This window comes from Oenanthe melanoleuca, chromosome 6, assembly GCF_029582105.1.
Source record: "Oenanthe melanoleuca isolate GR-GAL-2019-014 chromosome 6, OMel1.0, whole genome shotgun sequence".
Taxonomy (NCBI): domain Eukaryota; kingdom Metazoa; phylum Chordata; class Aves; order Passeriformes; family Muscicapidae; genus Oenanthe; species Oenanthe melanoleuca.
In genome coordinates this window covers 3047565-3074699 of record NC_079340.1, presented here as the reverse complement: position 1 = coordinate 3074699, position 27135 = coordinate 3047565, and the positions used below count along the sequence as shown (strand labels likewise).

Below are 27135 nucleotides of genomic sequence, written 5' to 3'. Positions count from 1 at the left end.
GTTCAAGAGGGAGAAAAAGGCTTTGCCCTGGTCCCTGATAATCCTGCCCAAAGTGGAAGCAGCCCCAGTTATCCCAAGTGGGTTGGCTGACTATGCTGCTGACTGTTCAGTTTGCTTGCTGAATCCAGGAAAAGGAAAAACCAGATTACCTCTGTAGATCTGTTTTTCCCAGGTTTCTTTCTTTTCCTTACCATCATTATTTGCAGATATGGCAGCTGCTTGGTAAAGACTCTCTGTCCTTGCGGTGCTTGTACCTTTAAAAACTGGCCTGTTACAGTGCAGCTTTTGGAAGGTGATGCCTATTTTGGGGACAAAATTCTTCCTATCCTGGTGTGTTTTACTTTGTCTTTCTGCCTGTATGTTTGCTGTAGTTGTGTGTGAGTTGTTGTGGGCACAGAAAAGCTCCAGTGTTACTTTTTAAATGGGAGTGTGGCAGTTCTGTCCTGTTTGTCCTGCCACCTTGCCTTTCAGTGGATTGCACTGAGCTTTAAAAAGGTGCTTTCCATCCAAATTCATCCCTGTTTGTGTTGGGAAGGGGAAGGGAAGCACAACCTCTTTCAGGATGTTCTGTTTGATCCATGCCTTCGGATATGTCTGTTCCTCTGAGGCTGTTTCTAAATCCATGGCTCGAACCCTCGGACCAAAACCATCCTCACCTTTTATCTGTGTTCTTCTGCAACCTTAAATTTCTGAATTGGCTGCCAGAAGAGACCATTCCCACTGTGTGGGAATTGCACAAACTCCAGCTGAGTAAAAACCTGGGCTGTAAGTACCTGCTTCCTGCACCTCACAGCTGGCTGGATTTAGAAGCAGTCATTATGTGTTCCAGAGCTGGTAGCGAGGTGATAAATAAAAAGCAGTTATCCAGAGCAGAGAGGAGCCCATTCCTTCCTTCATTTAACCTTGAGAGAAGGCTGGGAGGAGGCTGTTGTCCTGCATACAGCACTGGCAGGGGTTGTGCAGGGTCTGATGTGGTTTTCCTGGTAGGTCCCGGTGACGTGGACGAGCCCTGCGATGCCTTTGTGGTGGAGGAGACTGAGCGAGGCTTCCAGTGCCGGGTGGAGGTTCCCAGCCCCTTATACAAGTGAGCCTGTGTGCTTTGCTTTGTTTGATTTGCTGCCAGCTGGGGAAGAAGTTGAGCACAGAATGTTTATTTTTTTTTTTTTTTTTTGAGGTTGGGGTGAGTGCTGGATCTCTGGAATGTGCTCCGTGCTCTGGGTTTGAGTGCTGGGGATGGGGAAATTGGAAATGCCTTTCTAGTGCAGTTGGGCCTCTCTTGACTCCTTACCATCCCTGTGGTGGGGACAGCAGGTGGTGCCTGCTGGCTGGCAGGAGAGTCTTTGAGCATCTCTTCCCTTGAACATAAAAGCATCAAGGAGGGTGAGAGAAGGAAGGGGGGAAGAAATGGAGTGAGCAGCCTGACAGGGGGAGTTTGTTGAAGCTTTCAGAGAGAGGGACTGGAATTGGCTCTTTACTCCAGTCCCTTGTTTACTGGGGAACCTGTAGTGCTCAAAGTTTTATCTAGTTATATTTGACAGTTTTATTAGTTGAATAGTTTAGCAGAAATATAGAGAAGGAATAGTGGTCCATTGTGTATTTGGATTCTGGCCAATGACTACCTTGAGCAAAGCAAAAAGCAGAAAAAAGCCCTTATTTCTTCCTCAGCTGGGATAATGGGAAAAGAGATAACCCAGCTGATGGAGAGGCTATGGCAGAATGTGGTGGGCAGAGCTGTTGTGGACCTACCAAGTTATTTTAGCTTTAACCAGTTGTGAGCCATAGCTCAACATTGTCCCAGGCTGGACAAGTGTGAAGTCCTGGGAATCACCTCTGGTCCTGCACATGGAGCTGGGTTTGTGCATCCCTGCAGCACAGAGGATCCAGGTTTGGACACACATGATGGAAGGTGGCTCAGTGTCACTGTGTGATGGAAACTCTTGTACTTTCTGCCTCCAGGTACATCATTGGGAAGAAAGGGGAAACCAAGAAGAGACTAGAAACAGAGACTCGAACCTCCATCAGCATTCCCAAGCCTGGAGTGGAAGGAGAAATTGGTGAGTAGGATACACATAAAATTAATGTGCTTTTATCTGCTCTTGCACAAGCACAATTTGGAGCGGGGAGGAGGGGGTACAGGAGATGTTCTCCGTTTAATTCCTACTTCTGACACAGCACTGACTCACTTTTTGGCCCTGGGAAAGTCTCTTCACTTTTCTCCTGAGTTTATTTTTATTGTCTGTAAAACCTTATAAAACAGGGTTGTTTTTTTTAAAAAAAAGACACTTCTGGGCCTTAAATGACTGGCTTGGGAAGTTGGGTCCTGAATGTGTTGGTTTTTTATTTTTTTTAAATTTTGCTTTTAATATAGTATTCCATCAACAAGAAACTGAAATAAGCATTCAGAGAAATACCTTGTTTGTCTGTGTGCAAAACAAACATCTGCATATGATTTAATATGAGAAGGGTTGAGATGACATTCCTGGCTTTCTGGTGCTGTCACTAGATCCCAGCAGTGAGAGCAGGGCTTCTTGTACCATATGTTCCCTCTCATCACTTCCAGGGATTTAAAAAGAAAGGAGGCCTTGCTCATCAGAGCTGACCCATGTGGGTCCTGCCAGAGTGGGTATTCCTTTGGGCTTGCTCCAGAGATTGCTGGCACAGTGTGCAGGGGTGTTTGTGGCAGAGCTGTGAGGAGAAAGTGCTGAGAGGATCCCACTGTGATGCTGTGCAGGAACATGGTGGTGATTCTCAAGGAGTGGGTCTTGACTTCTTCCCAAGAACTGTGAAGGACTGTTAGGAAGGTTGAGAGATGTTGAAAACATGGAATAATAGGAAGCCAAGGAAATTTTGCTCCTTGCTGTTCTTCCCTTTTGAGCTCAAGTGTTCTCTGTTTGGTGCCTTGAAGTGCATGCACAAACGACACGGACCGTCTTGATCCTTGATAGATTTCCTTGGCATTTTCACTCTGCCTGCCTATATGAAAACTTGAAATAATGCTCTAGAAATCTGAAGGGCCCCTGAGTTGATGGGTGTCCTGGTTTGAAGGACAGGTGTCTGCCAATAAAGGCAGAAGCTTCTTTTTGAAATGGAGAATGTAAACCACCTCCTCCCTCCAAATTATTATAATTTTGAAATTAAGGAGCTCTCAGGCAAAGATATGGGAATTAGGAATAACAGTTCTTTACTCAGAAAATTAAATTAGAAATACAGTATTACAAAGAACAATCCCAAAACCCTGACAGAGTCAGAATCCAAGCTGACACCCGTCAGTCAGTCAGGGTGTTGGCACAGTCCCATTCAATGGTGGCTGCATCCTCCTGCAGTGGCAGATGTGGTTCAGCTGGAGCAGTGCTCCTGGAGAAGGTGCAGTTTCCTCTGAAGGTGCAGGGATGATGTGGAAAGGTCTGGCTTTCCTCTGGAATCCAGTGGAAAGATGGATAACTTGCTGTCCAAAATCTCAGTTTTTATCTGGGTAGGAAAGGCTTGGCTGCTCCCCTGGCTGGAGCATCTCCCAGTGGAATGATGGAATTTTATCAGTCATGCAGTGGGACTGAATGGGCCAGCAGCAGATGATATCTTCCTGGAGGGAGGATGGGCTGTGGGAAAGATAAAGATGATTGCCCCAGCTGGTTTAAAGATGGCCCATTAGCAGATAGTATGTGCCATGGAGGTAAGGAAATCACTGCCCCACTTGGTTTCAACAGATGGTGATAGAACACACATTTCTGGCCACATCAACCCAACACAGTGGTCTCTCAGTTACTGTTTTTCAGTCCCTCAGAGATGACTTTCTGGACAGCAGAAGGATGCTTTCGATGCCATCATCCTGTCTTTGCTGAGGAAAACACAGCCACGTCAGGCATTTTAAGTCGGGCAGAGAGTCTGGCAGGTTTTTCAGGGCATGGTTGGGGATTTTGATTCCTCCTGCTTCTTGAGGAGGCTGGGACTAAAAGCAGAGAGGTTCAGGGGAGCAGAGAGGTGTTGCTGTGTTTTCCTGCAGTGATCACGGGGCAGCAGCGGAGCGGTGTGGTCTCAGCCCGGACGCGGATCGATGTGCTCCTGGACAGCTTCCGCAAGAAACAGCCCTTCACACACTTCCTATCCTTTGCTCTCAACCAGCCTGCCATCCAGGAGAAGTTCCTGCAGTTCAAGGAGGAGGTTCTGGAGAAGTGCTCAAAGGTAGGGATCCACGTGAGGGTCAGAGTGCAGAGTGCTGTCTCATTTTTTGTCACAGCATTTTCCTTATTTCCTTATTCTATTCTGTTTCCTAGGAATGCATTTTCAACAGGCCTTTTGCTTAAGTTAGGAGATCTGCTGTGCATTTGTTGAGTGCTATTGTGAAATTTTCTGGAAAGTGGAGTTGTTCACTTAGTGAATTGTTAGTAGAGGTTTTTCTGGAATGGAGGATATCTAAGCTTCAAAAGAGGGTTGAGGTTTTTGTTTTTAATAGGAAAGTCACTAAATAATGTAGTGGACCTGTCTACATTTTATATGATTTTTATATAACCATGAAACCAGATAGGAATTCACAAATTTGCTGCTGCTTCTGTTTCACTTTCCTTTTGGCTCCTGACAGTGAAGGAAGATGGGTGTCATCTTCAGAGCTGAGCAAGAAATGACTTGGTAGCACATGCCATCCTGCAAATCTCATCATTTCCCTTCTTCCCCAGCAGACTTTGTGCTGACAGCACTCCTGCACCTTCAGATCTCGTGTTGGGAGGAGCAGGAAATAGTTAGGCATAGGGAAATGAGGAAGAAAATGAAGGGAAAGCTCTGCATTCCGTGGTTTGTTTTAGTGTACTTCTTGTCTGACAAAAGTGGTGTGTCAGTGCACAGGGCTGGGCTGAGGAGAGGAAATGGTGTTTCTAAATTGCCATGTCCTCTGTGTCTGCTGGAGGATGTCTCTAGGCAGGAGAGAAGTCTCTTTGTGGCCACATCAGGTTACATTGCACACACACTGCAGAGCTCTGTGGGCTAATACTCTTCACTTTCATGTCCATCACTTCTTCTGGTGCCTTGCTAAGGGGAAAGTACAATCTTGCAGATAGCACAGCTTAAGAAGTTTAGTTTCCTATGTCTTCATGCCATGGGTGTGAATTATCTGATATCTGGGGAGATAAGAGTTCTTGCTCAAGTTCTCATGGTCCCTTGCATCAGTTGTTTCATCTCCAGGAGCAGATCTGAGCTGTCTTTGCAGTCTTGTCTTTCCTGGCAGTCGGGATTTAAGCGCCTGTTCTCCTCCCAGCTGTTTAATTCCACGACATCTTAGGAGCTTTCTAGCAGCTGACATTAAATACAACTGAATTTGGCCAACAGATTAGCCAGTGCAATGCCAGGAGAACCTTTCCCTCAGGCTAGGAAGATGATCTCTCCTCATTAGCCAGCAGCATTACCTTTATTAAAGCTCACCTTGATTAAAGGAATGCCCTGCAGGCAGGGGGATGGAAACATTAGCCTGGGAAGGTGCTGGCTGGATGGATTGCTGGGACCTCGGGCTGGCATCAAGTGATGACCTGGCTCCCTCTGTTGGTTTCTAGTTCCAGTCCTTGTGTGGGACACAGTGAGAGGAGCAGATCTCTGAGGGGCTGGTGACCTGCACAGGGCTCTGTAGAGGCTACTGGTGCCATTGGCTCTGGATTGAGGCTGCTGCTTTCAGCCTGGTGTTTCTCTTGCTCTTTACCCCTTGTCCCTGGGCTTATGGCTGCTGCAGTCCTTTCACTTGGCCTTCCTGGAGATCTGACCCTGCTCTGCCTGAGGACTTGGCATCCTGGACTCCCTGCATTTGATCCTCCTTCTCCTCCTTCTCTTCCTCAGTAACCTCAGTCTGTCCCATACAACTTGCTGACTTCTGGCTTCCAGGCTGCCCTGGTGTTGGATGAGTTTTCTTAGGAGCTTTCTAAGTCCTTTCAGTGTCACTTTTCTAAGATGTGTGTTTTATCCATCTTTGCAGGCAATGCTGCTGTTTGTGCTCTCCTCCAGTTGTTTTAATCCTGCAGCACAGCAGACTCACACAGGACCAGCCCTTCACCCAGCAGAGTGCTCATTTTTCCTGCCTCCTGGGTGGGTTCCATGTCTGCAGCCCTCCATTGGCCCAGCCTCCATTGGTGGTCCTGCTTGCTCTCCAGACCCCTCCTGGTCTTGTCTGTCACATTGTTTCTCTCTTGCTCACTCTTAAATGTCAGTTTGCATCTCTGGGGGCAGTGGGGGTTGTCTGCCATCCTCTTGAAAACATGTTCACAGGCTTTGTGCATTCCCCAAGTGTTGTCAGTCACATTTGGAAGGGGCTGCCTGGGAACATCTGCAAACCTTCACATGCTCCTTGCCTCAGAAAACTGCAGCAATTCAGTCTTAGTCAGAGAAGTGCTGAGACCAGGTACTGGCCATATTCATCTTTCCTCCTCCTGCCTGGCCTTCTGTCTGTCCTGCAGTTTTTGTCCTGTGTCTGGACAGCTCCAAGTCCTGTAAGGGCCTGAAGTGTTCCTGGCACCACTAATATCAGCTCTAGGGTTTCAGTTTTCAGTTTGAAATTTAGAACTCAGTCAGTAACAGGTATTCAGGGGGTTGCATATGTGTAGCCTAGGAATATATAGTGCTTTATTTTTCTGCCCTTCCTTCTCCTGGTATTAGCAAACAGGTTTCTAGATGTATTTATTGCTTCCTGTTAGTTGGAGGAGTACAGTGCAGCCCCGTGCGTCTCTCAATCACTCCTCCAGCCTGTAATGCCACTCTAATACCACTTTATCTCACAGCAGGGTCTGCTAGAAAGCACATCAGTAATGAAAAACAGTAATTCAAAACTGTGCCTCACAGAGCAATAAAAGAGCTTATAGATTTGTCCAAAGCAATGGGATTTCTCGGAATACTTGAGGAAATCTGAATAGGTTTCAGTGACAGAAGCAGGCGTTTCTCTACCTGGTGAAAACCAGCACAGAATTGGGTAAACTTCAGCCTTTGAATGAGGGGTAATAATGGTAAGGAAGGGAAAGGACCAGGTGTGTATGTTGTGTGTGTATGAGGATCTCTTCTGGCCATTGAGCATTTGAGAGGGACTCTGTTTCTCTCTGAAGCAGTTACCATGACAACCATTCATTTATATTTTATAGCGTTATGTTGGTGGGTATACGCTTTCTAAGTTTTTTTTTGTGTGTGTCTTTAAAACCTTTTAGAAGATAAACCTTGTGCTGAAATAGAGAACACTTCAGGTGTTGTTCATGCTGTACAGTCAGGGCTGCCAGGCATATGAAGCAGGGCTGAGGGGAGGCTCTCTTTTGGTTGGTTTAATATAAATACAGGGAGGTGGCTCACCTGGACAGGCTCATCACTGATGTGGTGCAGTCGGAGGTCTGGATGACCTTGGAAATCTCCTCTCACAGTCATGTAGGTGTCAGAGTGAGGAGAGCTGAGACGTCTGAGCATGCAGGTGGAAAAGGGAAGAGACTTCACGGTAACATTGCTGTGAAAAATCACAGTTGGGTCTTGGAGAGCTGTGCAAACGCAGCGTTTGCAGGCTGAACAGGATGCAGATGTAGCAGGGAAAAGAAACATGATTGCTGTAATGTATGGCAACCTGTAAGTATCAAACCTTGCTAATGAGCTATTGTATCTCAGAGTGGAAGGGACAGAAAGTGGGAGGGTTTTTTGAGCCCCTAGCTCTTCAGTCAATCCTGTGCAAATGCTGTTTTCCTGGCTTGCTCCTTTGTTTGTGGATCAGGGTGGCAGAGGGCTCATAGCTGGCATGCTATGGCAGGATACTTCCTGCTCTTAGGGGAAAAAAAAACCCGAAAAACAAAGCTGTCTGCAAACATTGGGAGCTCTTAAAACAGTAAAGAGGACACAGCCAGGGTAGAAGAGCTAAGGAGCTTGATCTCTTACCTTGTCAGGTAGAAGGGCTGAAGTGTGTTGTGGTTTATGGTCTTAGATTTGAAGGGACAACATGCTTGGGCTTTGCAAAGAGCTGGAGTTCCCAGATAAAACCCTTTCTGTGCTCCTTCTAAAGAAGTCTTTGGTAGCAGGAGGGAGAAAAAAAGACCGAGTGGAAATGAGTTGGGTTTTTTTAACCATGACAGGGCAGTGTTAGGGAGAGGCATAAGCTGTAAAGGACAGTCATCACATATGGATAGTGCATAAAGGGATTATTCTTCCTGCCTCTCGATAAACCTTAAAGAGCCCAGGTTTGAACAGTAAATTTTTGGAAGGACAATAGGGCGGGTTCCTCTGAGGTGACTCAGTGATTGCTGATCGCACATCATGATCTGGGATTAGAATAATTGAGTTCCAGGCTTTTTCCATCCTGGTGAGCAGTATCCAGCCAGGAAGGGCTGCTGAGACTCCTGCAGGAACGTGTGCTGTTCCAGGGAGAGCCACCTCTGACGCAGCATCTATTTTATGTGTGGGAGAAATGGGATCTGCCGGCCTGTGAAAGAGTAGGGAGTGTAAGCAGGGTTTTGAGGAGCTGCCTGAAATACTAGGGAGTAAACCAGGAGGATTATCTAGGTCTTGGCCTGCTCACTGTGCACAGCTCTTCCCTGCTAAACTCCCCAGCAGCAGCAGCGTGGCTTGTGGAGGTGACGTGCCACTCTCAGCCCACACTCAGGTGTTGAAAACCTCAGGGGAAAATGCTGCTTTTGGGGCAGGGTCATGTTTACAGCACAGTTTGTGCTGGGGCAGAAAATGAGGGCAGGGCTTTGGCTTTCTGACCTGCAAAGGCCTGTGCTGCTGTCCCTCATCTGTGCATTCTGTGGGAGTGACCTCAGCTGGTTGTCCGTGGCAAGGTTAAGTTAAAACTTCTCCCAGTTTCTGTTAGCCAGGCTGTTGTTTTGTGATGGGCCAGATATTCTCTGACTGCAGGTATCACTGGAGCAAAAAGGCTGACAGAGAGAAATCATGTCCTGTCATGCATGTGAACAGCAGCATGAATTAAAGGAAGCCACAAAACTTTTACAGCAGGGAGGGGGAGGTACGGAGAAAGTGAAATGGGGCCATCCCTGGTTTTTGCCAGGCTGTGGCTGCTGGAGCAAGCCCCTTGGCCTCTGTTTTGCAGCCTGCCTTGTCCCTAGTCCAGCCCATAAGCTGTGCTGTAAAGAAGGGCCTGCACGTGGTCATTAGGCATGAAAAATGCTGAGCAAGATGTGGGGCATTAAGCTCTTGACGGGCTGAGATACTGCAGCATTTAAACATCTGAGAGGTTTTATTTCAAGCTCTGGAAAGCAGTAGAAACTTCAAAGCTATTGTTCTCAGCTGGTGCACTCTTTTCAGATGCAGAAAGCTTCTATGGCCTGGCAGGTTGGCTTCTACTGGAGTTAAAATTGGAGGTTATTTAATGCGCTGATGGGAAGTGGCCACTAAGTGGAAATAATTGTTTTAATATGGGTGTGTTAACCTTCCTTGAGGTATTTTTATAAGTATCCAAGAACAGAGTAGCATGTTTCTAAAAGCTGGATGCAACCACTGCTCCACCTGGGAGCAGTTCCTCCCCAGCAACAACAAGCAGCTCTTCTTATAAAGGGAATTTAAACTTAATTCATCTCAGCAAACTATAGGGCATATGGGAAGAAGAAAAATATAATTATCAGAGCTGGCATTAGCTGTACTTCTGTTGTGAGGTGCAGCCTGTGTTTAGACAGGATTTAGAGGCCATTTAGAGCTTGTCATTACAGCTGGTCTCAGCTTTATTGCACAAGAAGTGGACTTGAGTTTTAAATCTGAGCTGGCTTGCATTGAGTTAGTTGTTGGTAGCAGATGATGCATCGACAGCTGTGGAAGTCTCCTCCCAAAAAAACCCCATAGGAGTGAATGTTGCAGGTCCTGGGTCCCGAGTTACAGCCTGCTGTAATGATCTTCCAGGCTGCTGCTCAGCAGCTCTGGTGGAAAAGCAGGCAGGGAGCTGCCTCACCTGCCAGGATGAGCTTGCTTCCTCACAAAGCCTGAGAAATGTTCAACGTCGAGTCGTTCCCAACCCGACCAGAGATAAAAGGATTGATGCCATTAACTTGGCACCTGTTTCTGTAGCATTTATCCCTGTGATGGAGCAGGGTGTGTGTGGATGAGGTAAGACACCTCTCTGTGATGGATTGATTTCTAGGATCACGGGGTCAGCAGCAGCCTGTTCCAGAACCCTGCCAAGCTTCACCTGACTCTTGGGACACTGGTGCTCCTGAACGAACAAGAGATCCAGAAAGCATGTGACCTCCTGCAGAGATGCAAAGAGGACTTTGTGGAGTAAGTAGTGGGAAGTGGTGGCATCACCAAGGCCTTGAGAGAGGGGAAAGCAGCACTCTGTCGTGACAAGGAACAGCAAAGAGAAGAGCAGCTCAGTAGTCTCTCTTTACTCTAGAAATTTAGAAAGAGGCTGAATGATTTTAATGGGGCAGTAAAAATCACTGAGCAGCCACAGAGAGCCCTACAGCATCTGCAGCTCAGCTCAGACCCTCAGCATTCCCTGAAAACCTGCTCTGCTCACTGCCCTTCCTGACGCTCTTTCTGCATGAGCAGTTTTAGCCGCTGTCCCCTGCCTGCTGCAGAGGGAGGGCTGAGCTCCCTTACCTTTGCACGCTGCCTGCAGTGGGCTCTGGCTCTGGCACTTCCCTCCTGCCTCAGAGCAGATGCTGAGGTGTCCTTGACATGCATTCCTGGATGAGGGGAGCTGTGTGCAGGGAAGCCATCAGGAGAGATCAGCCTGAAACGGTCCGTGCTGCTCTGCCTCGCTGCCTGTTAACACCCAGCTGCAGATGTTGGGGCTGGAGCTGCAAATGTGGTCCAGTGACACCGTAATTAGCTTATCTCTGGTCAGCTTAGTAATTGAAGATGGCCTGAGGGGCTGGTTTATTTATTTATTTCTGCCAAGCCTTTGCACACAGAGCATGGATCCTTCGCATTCATTTATTTGCTGCCTCGGTGTGTGAAGAATTGGCCATGCTGTGCCTGCTAATATCTGTGGGAATTAATGCGTGGCCAGAATTCATACCTCTGCCTTTAAAAGGATGGCTCCAGTTCAGCTGCTGAACAGAAATGCAAGTGTGTTTCCAGGGGGAGGCTCTGAATGCAATATTTGGGAAGTGCCAGCTTCCTCATAAGTGGATTGAACTGATGCCGAGAAAATCATTGCTCCCTATTTCCTTTAGTGAAGGGGGAATCAACATTTGAAGGTAACCTTTAGTTTATTTCCCCTTCCACACCCAAGTAAATATACTTGGAAAATTAATTAGGCTCTTTTCCACCTACATAAACCTTCATTAGCTCTCATTTCCTTTTCTAAAGTGCAGGCAGTGCCCTGTGAAAATAGCTGTGACCTTTTTGACCCTTTTTAGAATACATGACCTTTAGTGCTGTTAGTGGGATGTCCATAAAAGTACATTTGTGCTGTTTCCCTCCCAGTAACTATACTGGGAAGGGAAATCATGCTCTGCTTATTTCACTTGGGAATCTTTGCTGAGAGCCTCAAAAGCTGAACAGAAGTAAGCAAGGTCAGAGCAAAGTCACACTCACCTTGTTAAACTGGTGTTTGTTCCATCTCCCTGCCCAGACACTCCCTGTTCTTTCTACAAGTCCTCTGTGTTAAACGAGGCATCACCTACTCACAGGGAGCACTGGCTGCAGTCCCTGCCTCCCTGGGATGCTCTGCTGGGAAAGGCAAGGAGGGGGCCTGTTGGGAAGCAGATACACTCTGCAGCTTTTGCAGGTGTGGGAGTGCATATTATATCCTGCATGAAGAGCTGGAGCTGATTTTAAACCAGCTCTATTTACTGGTTGGATGTTGCATCAGAGCTGTGTTCTGTATCGAGTACCTTTCCCAGCAAAAATCAGAGAGCTGGAGACTTTACAGTTGAGCCTCTCTGGAATGAGAACTTGAACTATTAACTTCTGGTGGGTTTTCTGACATGTGGATGGAGATCTGCATGTTGAGCTGGCCTATGAGCACTGACAAGTTGACTAATGTGTGTCTGAAACACCAAATGTATGAATTTAAATTCTTTTACCACTTGAGGTGATAAGGCAATAGCAGCCATAGCCTTTTGATTTTAGGAATTAGGGAGATTTTTTGAGTTTGGGTTTTTTCAGTGCAAGCAAGCTCAAAAATAAGGGACAGGAAAGAGCTCTTCAGTGGAGTTCACTGCCCCATAGGCTCTGCATAACATTTAAGTCCCACTTGCCTTCGAATTAGTGTCTCACTACAGCAAGAAGAGTATTAATTTCCTTCCTGTAGTAAACCCAAACATTTGGTATGTGCACAAGGAGCGCTATGTGTTACATTTCAAGAGCTGATGTGATGTTTTGCTTTTTAACATGAGGGATTTCTTGGGTTTCAGCCAAATTACTGGAGGCCAGCCCCTGACTGTGGAGGTGGCAGGAGTGGAGTACATGAACGACGACCCCACCATGACAGACGTCCTTTATGCCAAAGTCCACATGAAGGATGGCTCAGACAGGTGAGTTCCCCGTGCTCCTGTCTTTCATTCCTCCCCAGAGTGCCAGGGAAACACCCTCAGGAGCTGCTGGGTGCTGCTGGCAGTCCTCAGGCCAGCAGTCACCAAGATGAAGTCATCCTTGCTTCCTGGAGCGGTTAAGGCAGTGATGTGTTTGCTCTTTAAATCAGTCACTGGTGCTGCAGCTGAAGGGTGTCGTTTGTTTCTGTCAGCTTGAATAATGGAGTCACAGCTTGCACAGGGATGAGATGGCCAAGGAGATACTCCTGAGATGACTTAGAAGGCAGGATGATTTGGCCTCTACTGTCTAGTTCCCAACCTGCAATCCAGATTAATCTGGACAGGCTGGTGTATTCTGCAGCACTTAATTATTCTTAAAACCCAGTTAGCCCAGAAGGTCCTCAGAAGAGCATGACCTGATTACAGAGTTGGTTTGTGTGTCTGTAGCAGTCTGTAACAGGTGCTGGGTGTGAAATGTCATTTGGAGCTGCTGCTGCAAAATCTTGAAGCCTGGTTGGTGTCAGTTGAAGTGTTTGTGCTGTTCACCACTGTGGCTGATGGCTTCAGCTCTACAAGCAGCACTGCCCAGGATGTGGCAGTGTCTGGACAACATTCCTTCATCTTATTTTTGGCAAGGACCACGTCACCAGTGGCAGCACCATCTTGGTACTTTTTGGAAGACTGAGGAAACATGGATCACCCTTGGACCACCCTGGTCTAGTGGAAGGTGTCTCTGCCTCTGGCAGGGTTTGGAACCAGATGATCTTTAACACCTCTTCCAACCCAAACCATTGTAGATTCTGTCATTAACATAAGAGCTGTTGTACTCTGTGCTGGTGGTTGCCAGAAATAGGGAAGGGGAGTAGCCAAAAGAGCTTTACCTCCTGTCTCTGAGCCTCAGCCTGCTCTTTGCCTGACAGCAGTGCCCTTTTGTTGTCTCTTCCTGTTGCTAGAGGACAGCAGGAGCTAGCAGAGGAGCATGGAGCAATGCAGCTGAGGAGGGAGGCTGTGAGCAAGGACTGGCTCAGGGAAGAAGGGATATGTTCTGGCATATCCTTTCCCTGAGGGCTGAGGAGATTGCAAGGAGGGGGCCCTGCTTAAAACCACACTTTGGAGACTGTGTTGAAGTAAGAGATCGGAAGTGGGATAAGGAAATGAGTGGGAAAATAAAAAATGTAAGAAGTGCTGGGAGGCAGTAGGAATTGAAGTCTTTTCCTTTTCTTGGCTCTTGCACTTTGAAGTCTGTCCTACCCTGAAAGAGGTGAGATAAAAACAGATGGGGCGGGTGGAGAAGCAAGGCAAGGCAGAGATCAGCCAGAAGACAGAGCACAGGGAGAAAGAGGGCAGAAGCACTTGGAAATATGAGATGGAAACAGACACTGGATGACCCAAATGCCTTTCTGTGGGTTTTGTTGTAGAGAGCATCTAAAATACCAGCTCTGGGAGCTGAGGTCTGGGCCTCTTCTCCTGAGTCACTGAGCCCTGGCTCTCTCTGAGGTGCAGTGCTTGCCAGACTGGCTGCATCTGAAAATAAGGAGGAGCTGGGAGAGAAATCCTGTAGAGCGTAAGCAGAGCCTAAATTGACAGTGATGACTGCCTGCCTCTGGGGACAGCTTGAATTGTTGGTGCTTGCACTGTGCTCTGTTTCAGATGCCAGCTGTACCCTGTGTGATGAGAACCCACTTAGGCACAATGCTGGAGGAAGTGCTGATGTGCATCACGGGTGGCAGAGCTGCTTTGGGCAGGGGGGAGAAGTGAGGTCTTCAAATCCACCTTGCCTTGAAGCTGAAAACAGCACTCCTCACTCCCCCAGGATAGGACTGATGTGTCCACTGGCCTTCACAGAGATCTGTTAGCTGAGGTTTTTTACCAAAACCAGACCTTGTGCTTGCATGGCACCTGGAAACTGCTGCACTTCTCTTCCACAGCACCTGTTTTGCTTTTTGCATAGCAGCATACTCAGAGAGAGCCAAGCAATTTCAGGTTTTAATCCCAGGCCCAGGCTGGTCCTGCCCTCACATGCAGATGAATTCACAGAATAGGCTGAGTTGGAAGGGGCCCACCAGGGTCATTGAGTCCAGCTCCTTGCTCTGGCCAGGGCACCCCAATACTACCACTCTGTCCCTGAGTGTTGTCCAAATGCTCCTGGAGCTCTGGCAGCCTTGGGGCTGGTGACAATTCCCTGAGAGCCTGTTCAGTGCCCCACCATCATCTGGGTGAAGCACCTTCTGATATCATTCACCTGACACTTCTCTCCTTACCTAGTTCTTTAGCTATTAGCAAACATCCAGAAAAATATTTAGCTCTATAGAGGGAAAAAAAGGTGTTTCTGTATTGATGGAGAGCAGCCTTTCCTTCCTTTGGGATTCCAGCAGACACTGTGTTGGACTAGCAGTGATTATAAAGAGGGGACAAATGGTGATCTCTCCAGAAAACCCTGCTCTGTTTTCTGGCTTGTGACGCACATCATTGCTGAGCAGCTCCTTGAACCTTTTGCCTGCTGAAACCTGCTGTGCCTTGCTTAGGGAAATGGGAAAGCAGTTTCTGAGCTGCAAGGCCAATACTAGAGGAGAGTAGCAGCCACGAGGCTTCCTGTGCTGGATCAGACTGCTGCAGCCTGTGCTGGAGAGAGGTGTGTGCCTTCCTGTCTCATGCAAGATGTCCTGTTAGCTCTGTGTAGTTCCTGGCATGGCTGAGGGGTGGAGTTCCTTCCTGATCTTTGGATGATCTTGATCAGCTTAAGCTGTAAAGCAGGAGATTTGATTTATCCTGACTTAGCTTGCATAACTGCAGACAGAATTAGGGGTTGGCAAGCCCTTCTGCACATATAATGGCTCAGACTGAAAGAGGGATCATGCTCTGATGCCTCCCACATGGCAAATAATTTCCATTATAATTCATTCTAATTTGTTTTATTTCCTTGATTAACTTTATAACGTAATAAAGCACCGTTTTCACTTGAGCTATTCTCCATTAATTTGTTTTAGTATTGTCTGTAATGATATTCATTTAATCTTTGTCATTGCTAATTTTAAAAATCACTGAAGTAAAGCCAGAAAATAGTAGAAAGCTATGACAATTGGTAGTTTGAGAGTCTTGAAGTGGTCACATGGGGGCTGGCAGCCTGTGAGGGGCAGTGGGGTTGGAGCTGGCATGCAGAGCGTGGCAGCCCCAGGCTCTGGGGACAGGCCACGCTCTGCCACAGCTGAGACACCAACATGGTGGGACCTCACGGAGCAGAAAGCTCTCTAATCCCTGGGACGTGCTGAGAGAAGCTCAGATTCTTCTACACTGACTTAATAACCCCTGGCCTGATTTTCAGAGATGGAAAGCTCTCATTCTGGCATATCCTCGCTGCCTTTGGTAAGAATTAGGCACTGCAGAAATTTTCTGGGCACAGCAGCAACCTGGAAGTTCCTTCAGCTCCTTAGGTATGAGTGCAGTGCTCTGATTCTTGCTCCTGCTGCCTGTCCTAGGGTGGGTCTGCTCTCAGATCCTGACAGTCAGACTAAGGTGGGAATAAGTCCTTGGATTTTGTTTGCTCAGTAGCTCCAAAGCTGGAGTGTTCACCAGGATGTGCTGACTGGGTTTGTGCCCCCTGTCACCACGTTCTGGGCTCTCCAGAAAGCAAACCCAGTGGCTGGGTTGGTTATGTGGGACAGAGAGGATCCAGGCTGCAGCAGTCCCTGAGCAGATCCTCTGGGAGTCAAGGTGCCCAAGCCCCTGCGGGTGTGCAGATTTTAGCATTTGCAAGGAGAGTCACATTGTGTTTCCTGGCAGTAGAAAGATGCATCCTTCAGCTCCCAGTAACATCTGTCACTGTGAACAAGCTCTCTGCTGTGCTAAATCTGCCCTTCCTCGTGGAATATTTGCAGCAGAAGCAATCACAGGGGAAGCTTTGCCCAACAGTCAGAACTTTTTGCATTAGAGCTGAATCCTGATGCCTCTGCTCGCTTTCCATCAGGGACCAGCTCCTTTCCTGTGTGCATGCAGAGACTTCATTTCACACTTGCTGCCCTCCTGGCTGAAAAGCCAAAAGCTGATGATGCAGAGGCTCCTTGTTTTACATGGCCCTGTTCTTTCTTTTTGTGCTTTTCCAGACTGCAGATGGTCGCTGATCAGCTGGTGGAGCGGTTTGTGGCCTCTGGCCTGATGCTTAAAGAATGGGATAGGGTGAAGCTGCATGCCACAGTCATGAACACTCTCTTCAGGAAAGATCCAAGTGAGTACAGAGCCTTCATCTGTGCTGCTAAATGCTTTTAAAGTAGTCCCATTGCTCAGCAGATGATTTTGTTGTTTGCTTTTTCAGTGTGGTTTTTCTTACCTACAGGGCTGGGGAGGAGATGTCTGCAGATAAAACCCAGAAGAAAATTAAAAAAAGCAATGAGCAAGAGACATAGATTCAAAACCTTGTCACCCAATAGTGCTCATAGTATCTGGGCTGGGGAAAAATACATTCAAGTAGAATCACAGAAGGTCCTGAGTGGGAAGGGACCCATAGGATCATCCAGTCCAGCTCCTGGCCCTGCCCAGGACACCCCAACAATGCCACCCTGTGCCTGAGAGCATTGTCCAAATGCTCCTGGAGCTCTGTCAGCCCTGGGGAGCCTGTTCAGTGTTCCCTCTGAGGGAAGAAGAACCTTTTCCCAATATCCAACCTCCCCTGGCACAGCAATGCCCCTGGATCCTGTCCCTGGTCACAGAGAGCAGAGGTCAGGGCTGTTCCTGCACTGCCCTTTGTGGGGAGGCTGCAGACCCTGATGAAGTCTCCCCTGTCTCCTTCAGGCTGAACAGAGCAAGTGAGGACAGCTGCTCCTCATGGAGGTGAAATCTTGGGCTCTCTATGTCCCAGTGTAAAATTGAAACTGAGTAACAACTCCATGTGTTGTGCTGACCTTCAAACAAGATGAAAACATAATCCTCTTTGGTCAACTTAGAGATTGCCCATTTCTTTAGGAAAGTGATTCCATTGTCTTTCTCCTTAAATCAGATGCAGACGTCTGAGAAGCTGAATGTGAGCTATTCTTGAGTGTGTGGCATCTGCTGTCTCTGCCAAAAGATGGTCTGCCCTGGATGTAGCACCGTTCAGATCACATTACTTTAGAAAGCAGCCCTAAAAACATCATCTTTGGGGAGGGGCAGTGTGTTACAGCCTGGTTTTCTGTGTGGAAATGTGTGTGCTCTGGCATGGTGGCCCCTGTGCACTGCAATAGGTTGTGTCAAGAATTCTTTAGTTGTTGCTTCTGTGAGTCTCCTGCGGGGACAGTGATAGCAGCAGGTGATTTGTGTCATCGTTTTCTGGGTAGGTTTTGGGTCTGACTGCTGAGGAAGTCAAACACACCCACGGCATAGAAACCTTGTAAAGATGGGGTTCAGCTCTCAAGCTGAGCCCTGAAAATGTGACCCCAGAGTGCTGGTGTGGCTGGGTGTGAGGGGAGGCACATGGGCAGCTAGGTCTGGCATTCGAGTCTATATTCTGCACAACCCCATGAGGCATGCCAGGCATTCAGACACAATAGGGAGAGAGCATTCTGCAGACAGCCATAGAAGTTGCTTTGTATTCCACACAGGATTTGAATAGCAAGCTGCATGTGAGGGGGACTTCACAGTTCATGATGGAGATGAAAAAGAAGCGCTGAATGTATTTACTGAATGAGGCAGAGGTCCTGTGGAAAGAGCAGATCATGCACTGGGGGTTATATAAAAACCCCAACGTGCTCTGAGGAAATGGATCTCAGACTTTTGGCAGTTCCTGTAGGCCTGGGTTGCTGTTCTGAAAGTCTGTGTGTGTGTGTGTGGATGTGTGCCCACCCCAAAAGATCCACACCACATGTATGGTGCAGGTTTGTGTCGGTGCCGTCTGCATCCCGCCTGGCATTGTGCTGGCATGCTCAGCCTGGAATTTGGTGCTGTTCCAGGCCACACAAGTGCTGTCTCTCACCCTGACATGGCAGGATGTGGGTTGAAAACGAGCCAGAGAGAAGCAGGTGTGTTGCCCTGAGCAGTCAGCCCTACAGAATCACCACGGCAGTAGTTGTGATTTAAGGCCTTTCCTCCTGGTAACGAGAGATGATCCCAGTAGAAGCACCAATTCCAGCCTAAAATCCAAGTGGAAGTGGGATTTTTTGCACTGAGAGCTGGGCAAAGATGGCTTATTAGCTGGCAGCTGATTTTGGGGAGGGACAGAGTGGGGGGTGAAGTACAGCACACAGAGTTCTCCCATCTGAAGCTCATTCTGGTGGTGGCATTTCTCTCTACAGCTGAAGAACGAAACAACACAATGACTGGTAAATCATCTTTCAAGGAGCGGGAATCATTTAATGGCCAAAATATCCTCAAGGTCAGTATGAAACAATTAGGGAAATGGAGCCAGCTATGGATATTGTATAGCCAAAAGAGGTCAAAACACCTCTTCAAACTGCTTTTGTCTTAGGCTTATGGGATCTCCTGGGGTTGAGGGGGGGGATGTGGGGGGCTGGCAGGACTCTGTTTAGAAAATAAACAGTCCAGATCACTTGTAATTGGGAGCATTACAGTATTTTAACAGGAGTGTTCCTAAAGCTGCTGAGGCTCAGAGCAGGAATATGAAGCATGAATGCTAAGTGGGTGTTTGTGTTGTCATTTACTTTGCTCCTGTTTTACCCTGGAGACTCAGGCTCGAGTTGATTCTCAGCCCACCAGAAAGAAGCTCTTCATTGCTCCTGTTCTACTCATATATATTTATGAAACTAAACCCCACTCTTGTTTCACTTACTGTTTTCTTCTTGTTTTTAATCTTTGCTATTGATTTGATCCTGAAAAATAGCAGGTAGTGGTAGGGAGTCCCACCAGGATCTGAGGGCTTTGGCAGTGATCAGAGGGTAGAAACCACGATCCCCCAGACTGTAGAGGTTGGGTAAGGCTCAAAGGGGAGCATGCTGCAGACTCCCAGGCTTTGCCAACCAGGGCTGGGACTGCAGGCAGCCTCTGCTGCTCATCCAGATGGCTGTGGCAGACTGATGCTGTGATGCTTGACCCTGCAAGTGTCCAGAGAGAAAAGAGAAGCACAGAGGAGCAGAAATGGAAAACAGCACAGGCTTGTAAGCAAATCTGCAATCCTCATTGTGTGAGAGGATTTGTTGCAGGCAGCTCTGATAAGAGGGAGCGAGGACAATGCATGGATACATTGGGGAATGGTAAGAAGATATTCTGGTAATGAAGAGACCTGAGAGAGGATGCATGCTGGGTGGGAGCTGGACAGCCCAGAAGGACTTCAGAGCCTTCCCAGAGGAGGGGAAGGGTGCACTTTATTTGTATTTACAGTCTTAATAATGTATAGGCACTGGATGCAGGGGGATGTGAAGGCAGGGAGTGGAACTGATTGATCTGTGTGCAGAGGACAAACAAAGGGACAAAATTAGGTTAAGCTCTCATTGTCCTCAAACGGTCTGTTGGAGCATGGTGTCATGACTCAGCGTCACCACATGTTGAGTGTGCAGTGTGAGACTGCAGTATTGCAAGCAGGAGCAGGGAAGCCACAGCCCTGGTCCCTTTCTTGACGTGATCTGCAGTTGTGGATAGCTCCCAGTGTTGGGAGAGCTGGCTCTGGAAGGGGGAGCTGTGTGTCAGGAGCCCTGAGTGCCTGCAGGACTCTGCTTTCTCTGTGTTCACCTTTGCTCCTTTCTCCTGCTTCTGTTAAACTTGTCCTCAGGCTTTAGAGACACATAAAATCAGACTGTGGGTCTTCCTCTGTGCTCTCATCCCAAGCAGTTTGTGATTGGGAAGGTATTAATGATGCTCCCTCTGCTGGCCACACCATTCGTGGGGTCTGAGGATCTGGGGAAGGGTCTTGCTTACAGTGCTTGGAAATGCAACTGCTCTCCCTCTGAGGCTACTTCTTATTCTTGATGCTCTTGGAAATATGAGCCCGATGCATTTTTAAAGCTCCTAATTGATTTTGTACTGACGTAGCTGAAAGAGCTGCTGGCTGTTTGGACTGCTGGTAATTACTTCAAAGCATGTCTTGCCACAAGAAATGTCATCCTTCTCTCCCACCTCCACTACATTTCCTAACCTGCCCGCTTCGTATTTCCCTTTGGTCTCCCACGTGCCTGCAGCAGAAGGCCCGTTGGCATTAATTAATTACATGAGTCATAAATAGCTCCAGGCTTCTTACCGGAGGAGCCCAGCCTCAGTGAGCCACTGATGCATTCCAGCATGACCTTGCAGGGATGCACCAGTTCCCTCCCAGCCTGCTTTTATATCCATTATTTATCTGCTGCTGGGGAGGCTGCCCTCTCACAAAGTGGCTTCGTTAACTTCTGCACCAGGATCTAAACGCTGGGCTGTTAATGAATATGGCAGCATGGAGTTAGGCAGGCTGGTGGGAGGGAGAGCCATGTGCCCCCCATGTGATTCCAGGCAGTGGGACTCAGTGATAGCTGTGCTGAGTGGCTGTGTTCCCACTTGGAATGCTAACAAAGCATGGCTGCTGGTAGGAGGGTAAGTGGGATAACTCGGGTTTCATCACTCTCCATCCCATTGTGCAGCCCTGTAGGGCCAAAGACTCAGGGCAGGGCTGGAGCTGTCGGGGCATGGAGCACATGGAAGTGTTGGAAGTGTTGTGGTTCTGCTGTTCCAGGCTGAGGCTCCCCATGGCCAGAGCTCTGTGTGTGTGTGTGTGTGTGTGTGCAGATGCGCTGGCAGCACATGTTTGCTGATAACATGCCTGCGCTACACCAGGCTCCAGCTGGTATTTTGCTTTCAGCTGAACTAATCGGAATTTTATTTAATAATCCTTTGTTCTAGCCGTTCCACAGAGTTAAACATACACTCCTATTTGTGCTAATAAATGGTTGTGCAGGCCGGTACCTTCCCACACTGCTCAGAAAATAGATCCTGTAGGATGACTTGCGTTTGGGAGTTTAAATTACTTCTGTCTTGAAGAATATCCCTGAAAAAGCTTTCCTGGCATAGGTGGAACTGAGAGCACAAGGGGCTGTGTGACCCAATAGGTTTGTATCCAGCAAAGCTCTGGCTTTTCCCAAAAAGCTGGGGATGCTTCATGGAGTGATTTCTGGTATTCCTTCTAGGCTGGCTTCGAACATCCCAGTCACGCACCGAAATCGCGCTCCAATCAGGAGGGGATCTCTCAGCCAGCAAAAGGAGGAGGCAGCAGTTCTGTCTGAAAAGCCCCCTCAGCTGGGGCAGGGCTGGGCCAGGGGAGTTGCCAGGCTGGCAGCATCCAACCCGTGCCCCGGCGGTGGCCGCGTGCCCTGCGCCGCAGCTGGCACAGCGCTGGCACGGAGGCGGCCGGGGCAGCTGCCGGCACCTCCGGAGACGCGGCTGCGCTGCCTCCGGGCTTTTATTTATTTTTGTTTAGTGGGAGAAAAAAACAAAAAAAAAAAAAAACTAAGCCTGCAGTGAATAAATAAAAATGAAAAGAAATGCGAAAGGGCTGAGTGGCCAAAAATTTCTGTTTGGCATTTAAGGGAAAGGAAGAAAACCACCTGGACTCTCGCTGGGTCAAAATGGAATGAATTTTGGCTTGAGTTGAGGGCTGAGAAGTAAATGAATGGCCTTTGCCTCATTCAGACAAGAAGGAAGCAAATTTTGAGTGCAGAAAAAGCTGAACTCTGCTGCTTAGCACAGATCTGTGCATTAACAGCTTACAAGATTAAATATTGAGGGAGCAGCTACTGAGGTACAGCAGCAGAAAGCTGCACATCTTATGTCTTAGGGCATTAGGGGAGACTTTAAGCTGGGATGGGAGACTGGGAACGGGATCAGCCAAGGTGGTGACACATGCTGCTGTGGCCTGGTCCAGCAGTGGGGCTGCAGGAGTGACCAGAGAGGGCTTCTATGTCAGATAAGGCATCATTTGATGAGGCTCCTTCTCTTTTGAGGCCTGCATAAAAGTATTGAGTTATGGCACTGTGTCTGCTTTCACTGGGAGCAGGGGGAAGGTGCATTTACTGGCTGATGCACTGGAGAGCCAGTGGTGTTCCCTGTCACAGTGCCTGTCCTGCTGGGCGAGAGCAGTGCAGTGGCTGTGCTGTGCAGTAGTTCAGTTTAAAACATTTGATGCAATGCCACAGACAGAGGTGCAGTGGGAGAGAAAATCCTTGGCCTGGAGAAACCCCTGAGCCCTCAAAATACCCCAAGCCCACCAAGCTCTAAACAAATGAACATCTGCACCTGTGCAGAGACAGCTCTGACTCATGTTCTGCAGCCAGGTACCCAGGCCTTTTTTGTCATTTTTGTTTGTGGATTTAAGGAGGCTGAGTCTTTTCCTGATGTATTTCTAAGCTGAGGTGAAATCAAAGAGCTAAAGAACTGGTGTTAGGTGAGGATCAAGACTGCCTGGTGTTCAGAAAGGGTAAGAACAGCTTGTTATCCTCAGCAAGGTGGTAAAGATGTAGATCCAAAGTAGGACTGACAGCTGGAACAAATACCTAACAGGAGGTGGCTGCTTGGAAAGTTTAGAGTTAAAAATACCAAACAAAAAATCCACTGGGGTGAGGAGAGACTGAATAAGAGATTGTGGTGCAACATCAGTATCTCAGAAATAAGCCAGTGCTTTCCTCACCTCGTTTTTGCAGAAGAATCAAAAGCAGGAATGAAAGGCTGTGATGCCACTTTGCAGAGGGGAGAATTCCTGCCATTACCAAGAGGTACCAGAACAATCGAGGGGGCTCAGCAGTGTGCAATTAGAGCAACAGTGGGATGGGAGGATGTGACAGTTGAGCAGATGAGACTGGAGATCAGTTTGTATAATCACGGGAAAAAAAAGGAGATTAAATTGGGGTTGCTGTGAAAATGCTTTCCTGTGAATTATATTCTTCAGGGGGAGAAAAAGCCATCTTCGTGCTATTTGCATTTGATGAAACAGGAATCTGAAGTGGGCATTTGAAAAGGCAGAGTAGACAAAGGAGGGAAAATATCTTTGTTGGAGTGTTCAGGCCTTGGAGGCAGTGTTGGAGTTTTGGGGGAAGGCTGAGCCTTTGCACTGAGAACACAGTGCAGAAGGTTTGTGCTGCCTTTGTGTGACTGAGATCTCTTTGGTGACCTTACCAAGAAAAGGAGAAGCCTTTTTTTTTCTCTCAGAGCTGCTCTGCACCCCTCTAATTTTAGCAGGAGCTGTGAGTGCTGGAAAAGGGTTTGTTGAGAGTCTCTGAATCTTCTTGCCCCTGCACCACTGCACTCCCACCCAGGCCAGCAGCTGAGCTTTTTGGAGGTTCTGTGGGTGCCTCTGCCTCCCACCTGGAGAGATCCCACCTCCTCACTTCCCTGAGATCCCTGTTGTGCCACCAGCCAGCCAGGGCAGCATCACCTCTTTGATCTTAAGGAAATGATATTTCTCCATGGAGCTGGCAGGGGTTGAATTACAGCAGCGCCTTAATAGAAGGCAAGAACCCAGCACATTAAATGCAGAAAGCCCCAACCCACTGATTAGCAAAAGTAGGCAGTTCATCCCAAAGGTGCCATGACCCTTCTGCTAGATAATTTTCTGGGTCTGTCTGAATTAATTTACTGGCTCTGTAGCTAGACTCCTCCTCTTGGTGTTTGTGGGCGTAGTGAGAGGTCACACTGATGGGAGCTCCTTGTCCTGGTGTTCCCAGATGCCTCTCAAGCCTCCTGCCCTCTCTGCAGCAAAGCCCAGCTCTTAGAAACTGTTGCTGCATTTGCTGTAATAGGAGCCATGGGGATGAGGCTTCTGTGGAGATATGCAGTGTTTGATTATTAATTTCCTTCAGTTGTGCTGTAAATCCCTCACGTTTGAGGTGTAGGTCTGGGATCTTATCAGAACCTTTAATTTGCTGAAAGGTTTTTTATTCTTGTCTGAAGGACGTGCAAAAATCTGGTAACCTCCAAATGTCCCACTTGTATTTGTTTCTTAGTTTGCAGAATGCCTTTCACCATAGCAACTGGGGTTTGATTTCCTGAAGCACATGAATTTTCATGGATTTGTGATGGGGGGAATGGACCCAAAACTGTGAGCTACAGCAAAGGTTTTGCAGTGTGACAGTGCCAGGAAGGAGCACCACTGGATTTGGCTTGGGAGGGAGGGGGGGATCCTGGAGGGAGGGGATCTCAGCTGAACAAAGGCCTGCATCTGGCCCTGAACAGTTCTGTTTGAAAAAAAATCCAGCCTGACAGATTAATTTAGACTATTGCTGAATGTCACCCTCCCCACTGCTGCATCACCCTCTGGCAGCTGAGGTGGCTTTGCTCCAGTTTTATGAAGAGCTGAGGTTTCACATGGCAGCAGTCAGAGAAGGATCAGCTGCTTCCATATTCACAGAGCTGGAAACCTCGTTCTGGTCCCACCCGTGGAGGTCAGGAGGGTGTTACAGGCAGCATGAAATACACTCTGAGGTCTGCAGGTGAAACACAGCTGGGGAGAGGCAGGAATATTGCACACATGAGTAGGAGGGAGCAGAGCTCCAAACAACGTTGGGAAATCAGGCAGAAACAAACAGGCAGCTGTGAACAAGGACAGGTCCAGGAGGGAGCAGTGGCATGGGTATAGGATGGAGAAGTTCCTCAATACCAGCCTGACAGGCCAGGGTCTGGCTTATGGGGGGCTGCTCCAGACTGAGTCAGTCTGTGGAAATATTAAAAAAGAGGCAAATGCCATTAAAGTAAACCTCTGACTACTCTAAACTGAAGGATTTGTCCAGTTTTGGGTACCACGGATTGGTGCAAAGAGCACAGGGGACAACAGTAAGAAAATTGGAGGGGTAGAAAATGCCTGCAAGCTGGGGCTGAAAGAGTTGTGTTGAGGCTGACAAAGGGAAGGAGGGCAGCACATAGGAAAAGCTCTTGAAGCTTGGGAATGCTTTTGCCAGTAGTGTATGGTAAAATGATAAATAGTGGGCTTAAGGGATTAAGAAAATCTTTGTAAAGTCAAGGATAAGGAAGCACTGCTCTAGAGGAGCTGGGAAAAGGGGTCCTGTTTGTTTTGAGGGAGCAGAGATGTTAATCCAGGATCTGCCACCACCAAGCTCCTCCTGCCTTGGAGAAGGAGAGGGTGGTGAAGCCAATGATCTTCACTGGTCTTTTCTTCCATTTGTCACTTCATGATTCCTACATGCATGCAGAACACCCATGAGATGGCATCTGTGAACGTACCAAAAGCTTCTTGGTGCGTACATGGCATCAACTTGGGCTCAGGAAATAAAAATATGAAAATGAAGCCTGCCATCATGCACCTTGCATCTTTCTCCATGAACTTGCTGCTGCTTGTTATGCTGGTGGTACTTTGCCAGAGAGGGATGGTTCTGTTGTTTCCAAGGGACTGCACTGGTGATTTAATTGTGAGGGATTTTCCTGTGTCACAGAGGAGATAGCCCTGACTTGGGTATCTCCCAGGAGAGAGGCCACTGGGACTTTTATGACACAAGATTTTCTCCCTCCTGAAGTCTGCCTGCTTTATTCCTCCTAAGGGAGATGAGGTGAAAAGGTCTCTGCTGCTGCCTTTTAAATCTTGACAGAGGCTGGAAGAAAAGGAGAGGGGAAGGGCCTGTTCCTTGAATTATCCATGTGGAAGGACTGGATGCTATATTGGGTATGGAGAGACACTCCAGAGCCAGCTGCACACTTACAGAACAAAACAATCTGCAGCCTTCTGGCTGGTGCTGGTGGTGACAGCCCAGGTGACAACCACCCTGTCTCTGTCCTTCCTACCCATCTTCCACCCTTGTCACTCTGCACAACATTTCCCAAGACTGCAACACCTGAAACTGCCTTGGGAAATGTTGGATGGCCAGCCAGCCATTCTTTAAAAAGCCATGGAAAGGAAGCAGTTGCTAATTTGGGGAGAAGGTTGGGAATGCTGGGAAAAGCTGCCTCTCTGGATGAATGCCTGCCTACCTGCTTTTCCTATGCTTCTCATGCATTATTCCTGGCAAACTTCCAAGCACAATTAAATCTCTGACAGATAATCATTGGCAGAGTGGTGTCCAGGGTGAATAACACAGGAATCAGGTATTTCTTTTTTTGGCACCAAATTGTTTCAGAAAATTTTCAAAGTCAAAAATAGAAGGAAAAAGAACTTACTCATTTAACAAACTCCCCAGATCTTGACAATTTGCCTGGTTGTGTCTCATCTTCTGGGAGCCACCAGGGGCTTTGCTTTGGGGTTTGTCTGTCATGGTTTGGGGGAGTTTGGGTCACAAGTGGGATGGGGTTTGGTGAGTTTTTTGGGATGAGGAAGAAGGAGCACTGCCAGCACATCCTGCAGCAGGGAACTGTGGCAGCTGTGGAAATAATAGCCTTCTGGAGAGGTCCTGATGGGTCTGTGTGGGAGGCTGCAGGACTGAGGTATATTAAACAAGTAGATGGAATCCCAAAAGCAGAATTGGAGGCTGTGTTTTGCGCAGCAAAGGAGGTTAATCAGAGGAACTCAGATGGACAGAGTTCGCTGGAGTTCAGTGGACTCTCTCAGAACCCATCAGTGTTTCTCAGTGTTACTTTCACATTCCAAAATTAAATATTTTGAGATTTTAAATTTTTCCATGTTTTTGCCGTTTCCTCCATCAGTCCTTTTTGCCTGGTAGTGGTATCAGTAATCCAGCAGTTTGCTGAAGAGTCATCACCTTCCTTTCCTGCTGTGTCTGGCATGGGAGCTGTGGTTGTGCTTCAGCCAGATGATTTGGAAGGGTGATTGTTCTCTGCTCTTCTCCAATCTTTTCCATCCCAAGCTGTTATACAAACTTCAATTCAAACATAT

General features: G+C 47.9%; 2 protein-coding genes across 2 annotated transcripts in view; one reads left to right on the top strand and one right to left on the bottom strand.

The window, feature by feature from the left end:
* The window catches only part of DDIT4 (DNA damage inducible transcript 4), a 49764-nt gene that overhangs the window by 13891 nt on the left and 8738 nt on the right, over window positions 1-27135 (bottom strand). The gene's annotated exons all lie outside the window — the stretch shown is intronic.
* ASCC1 (activating signal cointegrator 1 complex subunit 1) overlaps window positions 1-27135 on the top strand; it is a 35097-nt gene that overhangs the window by 1803 nt on the left and 6159 nt on the right. The window contains exons 3-9 of the mRNA XM_056495604.1: window positions 988-1084; window positions 1957-2054; window positions 4001-4179; window positions 10082-10218; window positions 12306-12425; window positions 16523-16644; window positions 18683-18762. Coding sequence (XP_056351579.1) covers window positions 988-1084; window positions 1957-2054; window positions 4001-4179; window positions 10082-10218; window positions 12306-12425; window positions 16523-16644; window positions 18683-18762 — 833 coding nt within the window. The remainder of the gene's footprint in view (window positions 1-987; window positions 1085-1956; window positions 2055-4000; window positions 4180-10081; window positions 10219-12305; window positions 12426-16522; window positions 16645-18682; window positions 18763-27135) is intronic.